Raw genomic sequence first — 13,797 nt, 5'->3', positions numbered from 1 at the left:
TTGAGGTGAAAAAATAATCACAAATTATACAAATACTAATATTTGAATACAAAATTACACAACATTCAAAATATCTGTCAGAATCATAAAGTTAATATTCCTTCCGAAGGAATATTAACTTTATGGTCAGAATACGCTCAGCGCGACTAATTGTATACCAATAAAATAAATACGTCAATACCAATTCTGATTCTTTAGCTTCATGATACCAATCCATGCTTTGCTTGTGTGATGACTCTCGTTACAATCATACATGTTTCTCGTTTGAAGTTTTTGAAGTAATCGTTCTTTCTAATTTAATTATTTGTTATTTATTTTATTGGACCTAGCCTAACCATCATAGACTATAGTCCACAGACCACACGACAGTAACACCATAGACTATAGAAATTAGATTAAAATGGCGCATTATGTCATTATGAGACATAACAAAGTTTTCTAATTGGTTTTCTTTTTTATTAAAAATAAGGTTTAAATGTTAATTATTAAATAAGTTTTGTTTTACTATGTCTACCAATAATTTATCCTCTGTAATGAAGTCTTGTTCGGAGAGTGAACTTATCAATGAAGTTTCTGATGCTGCTATGACACCAAAGCAAGTGGAAGGCTCCCGACTAAAGCGTACTTTTACACTGCCTCGAAATCCATTTGGAACAGCAAAGCCTACTTCCAGTAAGAATAAGGTCCATGACACTGAAAGCAAGCCTACGAGTGCTTCTTCCATAGCCAGTGAGCCTCAGAAAGATGAAGGTGGCATTGAAAGGAAGTTGTTCAGAAGGCCGTCTTGGAAAAGATTTTTAAATAAGATAGCCCAACATATGAGCACTGTTAACGTTTCCGGAGTGAGTATAATATGTTTTCTTTAGGATATTGCGTCCTCAAGTTTGTATTAGTATCCTTAATATAGGGGACCTTGACATAAATTACAGATAGTGCAAAATAAAAATTTGAACGTAAATGACGTGATATACAATTTTATTAACATAATATTTACATGTAAGACATTGAAATTTCATTGTTATTGTGGTTTTTAAGGTCAAGTCACCCCCAGCAGTCATGAATGGTGAGCGCGTTCCTTGCAGCGGGGATCCTCCATGGCCACCGGGAGCCACTCCTGCTGCCACGGGTATTAAAAACCATGGAAATACATGTTACATGAATGCTGTACTACAGTGCCTTTCGCATACTGATGTTATCGCCGAATATTTTGTATTAGATCATTATAAGGCAAGCATCTTTTGAGTACTAATGTTGGTGTATCACCTAATTTACTCAAAGATTTTATTAATTTATAATTTTTGTAGGTGGATCTCCAAAAACGTAATAAAATAAATTCTAAAAAATATGGAACTCGTGGAGAAGTTACTGAGCAATTGGCAGCTTTGCTGAAAGCTTTATGGGCTTGCCATTACACGCCTGATATGAGCACTATGTTTAAGGTATAATTTCTGTTTTACGATATATCTTGTATTTCATTATTTCTCCTCTAACTGTATAGTCCAAAATATTTTGTTTATTTTTGTATTAATTTCCAATTTCTTGCATTTTTAGGGAGCTGTTGAAAGGCATGGAACTCAGTACAGAGGCAATAGTCAACATGATGCACAAGAATTTTTATTTTGGTTGCTAGATAAGGTTCATGAAGACTTGAACACAGCTACGAAGAAAAAATATAAAACAATCAAAGTTGGTATTTAATATGTCAAAGTAGCTAAACAGGTATAGTGATAGTGACTAAAAATAGTTCTGAAATATTGTTCTGTTTTAAAATTTTAGAACACCTGTGGTAAACCAGATGAAGTTGTCGCTGCAGAAACCTTGGCAAACCATGCTCGGAGAAATAGTTCATTTGTTCAAGCTGTGTTTCAGGCACAGTACAGGTAATAAAATTAAATTATTCAAAACCAATATGCCAACAAAAAGTATTTCTGACCTAGTATGCTACTTTTTTATGCATCTTGGGTACATTATTATAATGATAAATAACTTGTATATCAAACCACTATTAGAATAATTTTATGTAACATAATTCCACCAAATAGTCAACAGATTATCATATCCATATTACCTAAATAACATTATCATTTTAGCTAGAAATGTGTAATCTGTTTTCCTGTGAATCATTTTGTTATCTTATGGAATGTTCAAATTAGTAATTGCTATTATTTATCCTGTAACTTTATTAATGGATAAATTACAATGCTAATAATGATTAATAATACGTCATATTGGTTACAGGTCAGCTCTGACGTGTGCCAAGTGCGAGCGCACTTCTTGCACATTCGACCCATTTCATTGCGTCAGTGTACAGCTTCCTTCAAGGCTCGCGACAGTGCAACCATCACCACTACCTGTCAATGTGAGAATGATCAATATTCTATATTGTTTTGAAAAATTGTTATTGGAAAAAATAAATTATTACAATAACAAAAGAAATTAATTTAACAAATATATTGACTTGAATTTAGATCTAATTGGTATTGTTCGAACACAAGAAGCATAAGGCTTGGTTCAGATATAGCGATAATCGCGCGGTTGCGGGAAGTTCTCGTACCTCGTCCATGAGAACTAAGAAACCGCGCGGTTATCGCGCTTGTCTGAACCAGGCCTTATTTAACAAGTAGTAATACCTAAATGATAGCATTATTGTCATGAACTGAAATTGAAGACACCATTTTTAAAACCATTCTAGGTATGATATTAATTGGTTTATTACATTGTTTTTGTAGGTAGTGTACGTGAATCAGCAGCCTCGCCAAGTGCGTATCGGTGTAGAGTTGACACCGACCGCCACGATGGACGACCTGCGGACGACACTGCACACCGACACCGGTATCGATCGGGACCACATAATACTCGCCGAAATTAATGAAACAGGTAAAGATCTGAGGCAAAACCGGCTAAGTGCAACAGTGTCGAGCTCTTGCGTAGTCTTCTTCATATTTAAATTTTCTTACGTTTTCTTTCTTCGCTTTGTCTTTAGCGGTTAAACGGCAAAAAAATCTGATTTAAATAGGTCGAAGTAACTTGAAAATCTGACGTCGCCAGAAAAACAGATCCATTTGAGTAATATCTCATCATCAGCATCTCATATTGAAAATTACAGTTTCTGAAAAACTAAAAATGTAAACCAAAAGTTAGATAGTAAAGCCTATTTAACAACAAACAACAGCAGCAGACGATGTGTCGCCGTGATACACTATTTTCTATGAAATAGAAATACATAATTTTAATGCGCTTGTTTTATCTTTTCGTGTTGGTGAGTTGCTATGTTGTTATAGGATGGTGTAACGCACGAGCCGGCTGGGAGGTCGCAGGCATGGACTTCGGCGCTCTGTATTGCATGGAAGCGCCGCCTCTTCTTCAGACGCCTACCACGCCGTATTTACTTATACTCTGGGTCAACCTACTGGACGGCGAACGATTTGGTATGTCGTTTTATAGCCTTACTTTTTCTTTACATTTTGTGATTATTCAATTCATAGTTTCTTTTATGATTTGTATTTGAGTATTTCTGGATAAACGAACAATCAGTATATTAATGTATATTTTCTGATGCAATGCACACATTTTTTCGAGTATCGTAAGATCCGCAACATTCACCAATTGACTATAATTAATAGCGATTATAAAATGGCGTTGTTCTAGAATAGCACTAAGTGTCAAGGTCAATATGCCGACCGTTGATAGTTTCACTATGAGTATACAGCTCTAAATATGTAACGTTGTGACCTTGTCCTGTATTACTTCCGCGCACATAAATGGATAGACAGAGACTGGCGTATGGAAAAAAATAATCGCCATTCTGAACCTTATTTATGTGGATTTAGATGTTATTCAATTAATTTTAAATTTTGAAACTTAACTGTGTTATCAAGTACATTATTGCCATGTCACATTCTGTGGATATATTGGAGATAACAGCATTGCCAATAATATAAATTGAACTGCCATGATTAAAAAACACTTTTCTAATCGTGCATCGAATTTCGCGCTGCAGAAGTCACTAAAAATATAATTTTATGCACTACTTTTCATTCTAAACTTCTGACATAACCCCTAATTCAGTCTGCCTCTTGGAATAGGCCTTCTCCGAAGTTTTCCATTGGGTTCTATCTCGTGATGCCCTTCTCCTTGCTATTAATCTTAGGACATACTCCCACTACCTTTTGGTGTCCACGACTTCGTTTTACATCTCTAGGAGTACCTATCCGGCCCGTCCTACCTCAATTTCCTCTGAAGATCTCAGATCATATAACTGCAAGGCTACTAAGAAACGCTGCTTACTCAGTTTCGGTTCTATCTGTCACCGTCCCTCGTGCCGACCTCTAGCTTTGCGTGAGAGGGATGGCAACTTTCGAAGCTTTGGATAACGTTTTACGGAGTAGCCCCGCTGGTCTATCTCCTTTTAATGTTTATAAAAGTAAAATAGTCGCAACTTTTTAACAGGTTCGCCCTACGCAATGCAAGTGCCCCGCGAGATCTCTTACGAAGATCTACAGAAGTTAATGCTGAAGGAGATGAGCCAGGTCGTCGCCGAGCGCGTGCTGGAGGACGCGCAGGCCGCCGACATCTTCCGCGCGCGCATCGCCGAGGCGCACCGCCCGCGCGACCCCGCCTACCTGCAGCCCGAGGTATGGCCTACATTACATGTCACCTACGGCCTACATTACGGGTCACCTATGACCTACATTACATGTCACCTACGGCCTAAGTAATAGGTTACCTACGGCCTAAATAATGCTTTAATGCGAGAATGCTTTAGTGCATTAAGTTCGCCTTATGTACAAATTTATTTTGGCATAAAAGTTTAAATAAATAAATAAATAACAGGTCACCTATGACCTACATTACGTGTCACCTATGACGTACATTACAGTGTTGGCACNCGAAATCCCCGCTTCGGCTCCCCTACTAACCATTCTAACCATTGTACACAGATAATATCTTACATGCAGCTTTTCATGTTACTACGTCACATTTTCAAATTCCGCGCGGAAAATCGCTCCTAGCGGAAGAGCGCACTTTGAGCTTGAATATTTCAGTCATTTTTAAAGATATCAAAAAAGTAAAAATACAGTATTCATTCTAATTTTTTGTAGTATTTTTTGGCATCTTCAACAAAAATTGTGCGCCATGTCCATTGTCTCTTTCCATAGGTTACTTTTATTTTATTTACTTATTTATTTTATTGTATTGTTTTTTCACACAATTTTTCTTTCGCAGGCGTCAATTCCCCAAATTCTTCACGTACCGAGCTCGCAACGACTTCATTGAAGATACCATCTACCGCCATCTTGAACCGGCTTCTGCCTTCCAGCTTGAATTATACCGAATGAGGAGTTATGAGCTGGAAGCGCTGCCTACCAGTAACCAGAAGATGCACTTGTACCTGGGCAAAGCTAAGGTTTGTACAACAAACATTTGCAAAGATGTTTGTCCAGGTCTTTGCCAAGATGTGTGTAATCATGGACCTATAAAAAAAGTCGGACGGATTCTCATCAACAAAATACTGTGACATTAGGATACACCAGCTTGCCTGTACGTACAGGCCGGCACGCACACATTCACACCCTGTTACACCACTTCGAGTGCAAACTTCACACAGTTGACACATTTAAGTAGNGGGGGGACTTCTCCCCTATCGTCAGCCAGCCCGCTTAACTTCTTTCCTGACCCAATTTTGCTGGAGGATACCGGAAGAATAGAAGGGATTGTGAGAAACAAAACTAGTGCGATAAGTGTTTTGAGTAGTGAAAATTGACGCAGTTTTTTGGGAAAACGACAGTACAACTCCAGATCCCCCCTTTGCTAGACATTTTATGAGTCGCGCGTACCTTTTCATACACCCTCAACCCTTTTCTTATGAAAATAGTAGATAGTTAATCAAATAATCAAATTAACGATTAATGATTATGATTATTTAATCTTAATCAAAATTTTTGATTAATGATTAACTAATCATAATCAAAAAAATTTGATTATGATTTTAATCATTAATTTTTAATCATTAATCAGATTAACTTTTTGCCAACACTGGTACATTACATGACAACTACGGCCTACATTACGGACACGTAATAGATGACAATCTATTACCTACATTTACGTGTCACCTATGGTCCATTACATGTCACCTACGGCCTGTAGGCCGTGTATCCGTGACACTTAATGTATCCGTGACACTTAATGTATCCGTGACACTTAATGTATTAAGTGTCACGGATGACCTACATTACATGTCACTTATAGCCTACGTTACATGTCACCTAAGTTGTCAAAATAAAAACGTGTTGAAAACTGAACAATACTGACATTTTAAGAACTGTGAATGTAACTTGTTGCAGTTACCGCACCCGTTGTTCGCGCTGGACGTCGAGCAAGCTCTCTGCGCGCACGACAAGCACCCGCACCTTCGGCTCGAGTTGCTCTGGGACCCGGCGCACAGGGACAGGTATGACGTCATTATCCTTATGGTGCGTCCACACTGGGCGAACGGGCTTGCGCGGCAAACTCGACATCCTGCTCACTCAAGAGCAGGATGAGCAGGATGACAAGCTTGCCGCGCGAGCCCGTTCGCCCAGTGTGGACGCACCATTAGTCGCAGAGCTAGATAACGGAGCGGAGTAAGAATGTATACGCAGCGTAGTTGCGGAGAGTTTTCGTTACGCGGAGCTAGGTCGCGAGTGCATAAAGGATCAATTAGTTTCCCCACTCCGCTTCTCCGGCTCACTTTCCCGCTCCGCTTTCCGGTATTGTATGAATTTTTTAACTGTCCACTGAAAAGGGGCTGAGATGCAATTCTATTGAATTTTACCTCGCTCACCGCTCTGCCCATTTCGTTCCGCTTCCGTGGATAGGCAGTCCTTAATTGGTCCACTTACGAAAGAGTTATCATCATCATCATCTCAGCCATAGGACGTCCACTGCTGAACATAGGCCTCCCGCAATGCTTTCCATGTTGCCCGGTTGGTAGCGGCCTGCGTCTAGCGCCTTTCTGCTACCTTTATGATGTCGTCGGTCCACCTTGTGGGTGGACGTACCGGAAAACGCGGCGAAAGAGTTATAATAATGAAATATTTTAATATTTTTATTTTAGTTTGTTCCCGCGTTTCTTCTCAGCTCTTGCCATAATGTTTGTCTCGAAGCGCTGGTAGGGCCTAAAAGATAAGGAGACATGTAAAGTGCCCCATAAGGGCTACCTTTTTTTTATTTACTATATTTTGACGTTCATAAGTGCCACTTGTGGTTTAAATTGAATAAAAAATTTTGATTTTGATTTGATTTTGATTTTGGTTGTTATAGCATCATCCGGAGCATGGGCGAGGCGTGCGAGGTGCACGTGTCGGCGGCGGGCGCGGCGCCGCTCACGCTGCACGCCTGCCTCGCGCACTACACGCGCGCCGAGCACCTGGCGCAGGAGGACGCCTGGAGGTGAGTGTCCGCAGTACAGCGACACTCGAATGTTGTCACATCAGCCGGAGCATGGGCGAGGCGTGCGAGGTGCACGTGTCGGCGGCGGGCGCGGCGCCGCTCACGCTGCACGCCTGCCTCGCGCACTACACGCGCGCCGAGCACCTGGCGCAGGAGGACGCCTGGAGGTGAGTGTCCGCAGTACAGCGACACTCGAGTGTTGTTACATCAGCCGGAGCATGGGCGAGGCGTGCGAGGTGCACGTGTCGGCGGCGGGCGCGGCGCCGCTCACGCTGCACGCCTGCCTCGCGCACTACACGCGCGCCGAGCACCTGGCGCAGGAGGACGCCTGGAGGTGAGTGTCCGCAGTACAGCGACACTCGAGTGTTGTTACATCAGCCGGAGCATGGGCGAGGCGTGCGAGGTGCACGTGTCGGCGGCGGGCGCGGCGCCGCTCACGCTGCACGCCTGCCTCGCGCACTACACGCGCGCCGAGCACCTGGCGCAGGAGGACGCCTGGAGGTGAGTGTCCGCAGTACAGCGACACTCGAATGTTGTCACATCAGCCGGAGCATGGGCGAGGCGTGCGAGGTGCACGTGTCGGCGGCGGGCGCGGCGCCGCTCACGCTGCACGCCTGCCTCGCGCACTACACGCGCGCCGAGCACCTGGCGCAGGAGGACGCCTGGAGGTGAGTGTCCGCAGTACAGCGACACTCGAGTGTTGTTACATCAGCCGGAGCATGGGCGAGGCGTGCGAGGTGCACGTGTCGGCGGCGGGCGCGGCGCCGCTCACGCTGCACGCCTGCCTCGCGCACTACACGCGCGCCGAGCACCTGGCGCAGGAGGACGCCTGGAGGTGAGTGTCCGCAGTACAGCGACACTCGAGTGTTGTTACATCAGCCGGAGCATGGGCGAGGCGTGCGAGGTGCACGTGTCGGCGGCGGGCGCGGCGCCGAGGACGCCTGGAGGTCAATGAATGAGCGAGAAAAAATGAGCGATCAATATTTATATAGGAGAAATCGACAAAAGTTAAAGCGTGACCGAGAGAAGAGACCGCGGCGGATTATTTGACTTAGGTATATCCCGTATCTGTCTCGCTCGTGAACTAAAGCCCGGTCCGTGAGCACATAGAATTTTGCCCAATGACCCCTAGCTACCCATCCTTATCGCTCGCGCGTAATTATATTGCTGTCGCGACTGTGCGACTGGCACCCGCAGTGAGTGTGCGAGATAGCAACTGTCTCCCACCAGTGACATTGACAGAGGGGCGCCACCGTCAATACCAGATCGCTGGTTCCGATTTTCGCCATGTTGGAAACAGGTTATAATACAGGATGGAAACTTATAAGTGATCTCACTCAATTATCTTTAAACTATACCAGATATCGAAAAACTGGTTTCTGATCTTGAAAGTGCTTCACAAGCTCTATCAAACGGTATCAATATAGGTTACAGAATAAACTGGATCTATCCGAAAATTCAATATAACCAGCTTCAAACATTGAATTTTCAGAATCACTAACCAGTGTTTCGATATCTGGTATAGTTTAGAGATAATCGAGTGAGATCACTTATCGTTTCCACCCTGTAGACATTTCCATAGGAAAAAGCGGTAAAGCAGTAGAGAGAAGAGACCGCGGCGGGTTACTTGACTTAAAATATCTGACTCCCGTCTTTGTCTCGCTGGCGAATTAATGCTTAAATGCTTATGCATTTTGTTATCCAGTCTCGGGATTCACATCACATCGTATAGAACTAAATAATAACAAAAGCTTATTTTCAGGTGCCCGCAATGTCAACGATATATGCCTGTTGTGAAAACTTTAGGACTGTGGTCTCTACCTGACATCCTTGTTATTCATTTGAAGAGGTTTCGACAGTGAGTATGATAAGTTATTATAAAAATATTGCATTTCTATCTCTTAACTGTAGATTTTAAATGAATTGATTAATTGTTTTAGGCAAGCAAAAGGACGCACAAGTACAAAATTAACGACAATGGTCGAGTTCCCGCTGAACGACTTTGACATGACACCCCATCTTGTCAGACGGAATTCAACTGGCGCTGAATCGCCGAGCCACTCGCGCTCTCCCCGGCGAAGGCATTCGAAAACGCCCGCCGGCGGCCCCAACGAGAACATGTATGATTTGTACGCTATCTGCTACCACCACGGCGACGATTTAGAAACCGGTCACTACACAGCAGCTTGCAAGAATCCCTACGACGGCCACTGGTACAAATTCGACGATTCTAGAGTTACGGCCGTCGAGGACGAGGATGCTTACAGCGAACTCGTCAATAACACCGCTTACATGTTGTTCTATAGGCGCAAGAGGCCGAACGTGACACACTCGTGTACCGTGGACGATCACAACGGACATTGGGCGTTGCGCATGCCCAAGTATGTGCGGCAGAAGCCCGAAGTACTCACAGAGGTCAAAGAGGAGAACGCCGACGATCCGAAAATCGAGGTGCAGAACAACGAAGCGGAGTCCGAATCGGACGTGACAGCGCCAACGAACAGTCCGCTATCGAGGAGCGTCGAGAGCCTTCCCGACGACAGCATGGCTGAACCGCCGCCCCCAGTGATTCAAACGACGACGGTGGTTCACAACGCGTCTATAATCCAATCTCCGACGCTCCAACGACCTTTGATTGTCGAGGTGAACGGCAACAGAACGAACAAAGATCCGAATGAGAACGATTCGAGTGCGTCCACCGAGCCGTATATCCATAAGGATGTGCACGTGAACCCTAAGATGACTCCCGTGGACTCTAGGCGGCCGCGGTCGGTGGACTACCCGGCGCGGGGCAGCGCCGCGCCTTCCCGGGACGCCAACCGCAACTACGAAAGTTCCCCGCTTGTAGCGAGCATCAACGGCGTCGAGTACCACCCCACCACCGAAGAGCTGATGCTGTCGATGTTCCAAGAGTCCAAGTACATCGTCCCGAGACACGGGAATCACATAACAGGGGAATCTCATAGAACTGGTATGTATACGCGAGATACTGTAATCCTAGACTTATAGATTAGCAATCAATGTTCTTCCTTACCATACCAAAAAGAAAAGTATGCCTGTTAATTTTAGTAAAAATTTTTACGTAGAAATTATTATATTATGTCATTCATACAACATAGACGACTCATAAGTGTATCGATTTTGTTCACAGGTGAGAAATCATCAGTTTGGAAAACTCGAATATCCACATGAGAGCAGCTTATTTACGAAAGAAGTACGCAATTAAGTTCTTTTATAATTTTATATCCCAATGTAGATCTGGTTGCTTGTAGTTGACGCGAATTCGTCTACAAGACGAGATACAGTGATTTGCGTTTGCAGTAGTCCCAGTTAGTTTACGAGAGAACGATCAGAGGCTTCTAGTATATGACTTATTTATTGCAGGTTATTTTATTCTTTTACTGGTTGATTATAATAGTTTATTGAAATAATTAAAGAGATTCAAGCAAAAAATAAGTCTTGATGATTTTAAAAGTCAACTAGACCTATTCTCGAAGCTCTTTTCTTATTTCATTTATTCATTGTTGAATTGTGGTTGAGTTACTTATAATATACTATGTTTTATGTAACCTTAATTTTCCTTACATTTATTTACTTACCAAAGATTGGCTACAGATACTCAAATTGAGGAAGGCAGCTGACATAAATTAAGTAGTTCTTCATTCTTAATAGAGCATTTCTTGTATGAATAAGAAGGACCAAGCTTCCATATTATAATAATTATCGTGCAGGTTGTCTTCCTCAAATAAAAACATTTTTAAACTGGTAACATTTTTCTACGTATGGTATAGCCCTGCTATAGACTCGAGGTCAGCGTATTTTTAGGAAACTAAAATAAATGCCCAATAGATGTGAAAAACATTTCGTTTGATGGTGATAGGTTTATTTTAGGTTGCCGCCGCTGACCAACACATAGTCAGGGTCATAGGTATAATTAATGTGTAACATTCTCAGTACTAAGGTTCCCAATGAGCATAGCTTGACCGTATGTCATAATATTGTTCTATATGTATATTGAAGAATATAAATGTAACATGATATAATAAAATGTAGATATTTCACACATGTTTAATGTATGATCGTAGCTAACGGGCGTAATAATCGAATTTCATAATAAAACACATTTGTGCCTTGGCCCTAGGGATGTTGTGATTTTAAAATTAACAAATTACAAATTGCTGACGTTCATCACAATGAAGTTTATGTCATTGGATTTTGATAATGCATATAATTTATTATTGTGATATAAATTAATTTTATTTGTATTTAATAATCGAGTAATATAAATAGGCACTACTACTGCTTACATTAAAATTATAATTTACATCAAGGTATTATTTTGTGATATGATTGATTACTATCATGATTTTTTGATAAAATATTTTTGTTTATATATTCGCCTTATATTGTTTTTATAAAATATTCGTTTCGGAATATAAAATGATACTCTCATAACAAAATTAAGTTGTAAATATTTTGGAATCATATAATAATAAATGCAGTCAAAAATGTTGGATACCGCGCAGCTTTAGTTTAGGGGTGACGCGTACAAAAAGTGGGACAACATATCTATTTTGTGAATTTTTCAATAAATTTACAAAATAGGAGAATTTAATCTTTTCTACACAATAGTGTTATGGCAACCGTTCCGCGTCAGACCCGTGCACTCCTACGCGTCAAGTACGATCGATACCAAATGTAAAAACTAAAAACTAAACGTATATGCTTGACCCGACTCGCGTCGTGCATACGTTCCGTTGCGCTCCTGCTTTCTGTATGTGTCGCACTATAGGATATAACGAAATTATTTTATTTTTCTTTTATAAAAGACAAGTTGATAGTGATGTTGCAATAGTTAGTGGCCTAATATAAATTTTCAAAAAAATAAGCTTAGGCCTCTCCTCTTTCCAGTGAATTTTTAATAGTCAGGATCGGTGTGAATCCATTGAACTTATTGGTTAATTTACTTTAAGTATATCTCTATCAGCCTAAGCACAAAATTGAACATTTCATCATACATTTTATGTTTGTAATTTAAGGGTAAATGGATCGCTCTCAGTTTTAATAAACGTATGAACGTCGCCTAGTTACCTTAAACTCATAAAAATATTGTTGGTGTAGACTAATTATCTCCACTGAGAATGTAATCGACGTTTGTACAAAATTATGTAACTTATATTTTGTTATCTTAATTATTTGTATAGTTAAAGGAAGTGACGACCTAATGATACATTCTATTCGATCAAGAGATGTAGGTACGCATTGTTTCGACAGTAATGTGACCCGTGTTTTTCGATTTATATTTCTATCAAAACATCGTTTCAATTATAGAAATATTACATAGGTCGTCAATATTTCGAATATTTGTATTACGTTCGTTGTTTTATTTTAAAGATGTTTATTATAATTTCACCACGTTATGTTAAAATATATGTGTTATGTACACACACACGCACTGGTTTTATTGTACAATCCAACCTATGTTTAAATTGTATATCAATTAAGATCAATTCCATTTAAAATCAATTAATAGAAAGTTGCGGTTTGCCTTGATTGTGTTATTGTAGTTCATTCAAACATTCTAAATTATAGGTCCTATTATATGCTATTTATAAACTAGCTTTGCCCGCAGCTTCGTCACAGAATGTCTTTATCCTTGCATATTCTATAAATAACTTATGTTCATGGGAAAATGTAGAATTATAATGGTGAAAGATTTCGTGCCTAGCCTTGAAACAATCAAATCTATTCCCTTTATAATGTAGATAGATAGAAAGCAGTGAAAGCATAAATTGTATAGACCGATAATTACCACTGAGGCACTGATAAGAAAATTCGCTTCTTATGTGAATAATTTGAGGTCAGGCGACGAAACTACTGACGAAAATCATCATTTTTTTTTAAATTTATTCAGTTTCCTAAAATTTAAAGACATTGTAACTTACTAAATATGTGAAAGTAGTACGAAATATTCAGATTAAATGACATTAATCTTAAATGTAAACGAGATTTGCTAATAGGCACACACAACTTGGTCAATAAATTAAAAAAATAATTGACCTATCTCGTTAATCCGGATTACTAATGTTTGGCCAAAAAACGTTTCCCAAATTATCACATGGCAAACAACGTTTCGCAAATTTTCATTTGGCAAATTCTCATTTGGCAAAACAACTTATTGCAAACTTTTAATTCGCAAATGTCTTTTTTGGCATATTATTGTTTAGCAAATTATTGTTTGGCAAAGTATGTTTTGCCAAATGTTTCATTTGGCAAAAATATTTCACGATAAACTATTTACAAAATAATTTGATTGGTGCATAGAATGGAATACAAATTAGCTTGTGGTTATTATTTTGTTTA

General features: G+C 40.5%; 1 protein-coding gene across 1 annotated transcript; it reads left to right on the top strand.

Moving 5' to 3' along the window:
• The first annotated feature begins 407 nt into the window (after positions 1–407).
• On the top strand, positions 408–12,760 carry Usp15-31 (Ubiquitin specific protease 15/31). Its single transcript, XM_028318862.1, has 14 exons — positions 408–842; positions 1,036–1,227; positions 1,305–1,439; positions 1,552–1,686; positions 1,777–1,880; positions 2,239–2,359; positions 2,730–2,877; positions 3,282–3,428; positions 4,450–4,634; positions 6,348–6,454; positions 7,306–7,434; positions 9,197–9,292; positions 9,375–10,405; positions 10,586–12,760. The coding sequence occupies exons 1-14, from the start codon at positions 507–509 to the stop codon at positions 10,624–10,626; spliced, it is 2,907 nt and encodes a 968-aa protein (XP_028174663.1). The 5' UTR covers positions 408–506; the 3' UTR covers positions 10,627–12,760.
• Positions 12,761–13,797: the final 1,037 nt, after the last annotated feature.

This window comes from Ostrinia furnacalis, unplaced genomic scaffold, assembly GCF_004193835.3.
Source record: "Ostrinia furnacalis isolate ACB-3 unplaced genomic scaffold, ASM419383v2 OfSCF7018, whole genome shotgun sequence".
NCBI lineage: Eukaryota > Metazoa > Arthropoda > Insecta > Lepidoptera > Crambidae > Ostrinia > Ostrinia furnacalis.
The sequence above is the reverse complement of the archived record's forward strand: the minus strand, read 5'-3'. Positions and strand labels throughout refer to the sequence as shown.

Excerpts from the sequence above, each read along its gene's own strand:
- Usp15-31 (XM_028318862.1), top strand. The coding sequence starts at position 507 with ATGTCTACCAATAATTTATCCTCTGTAATGAAGTCTTGTTCGGAGAGT. Across the intron at positions 4,635-6,347 it reads CCGCCTACCTGCAGCCCGAG|TTACCGCACCCGTTGTTCGC; the intron begins GTATGGCCTACA and ends AACTTGTTGCAG. Across the intron at positions 10,406-10,585 it reads AGGGGAATCTCATAGAACTG|GTGAGAAATCATCAGTTTGG; the intron begins GTATGTATACGC and ends TTTTGTTCACAG.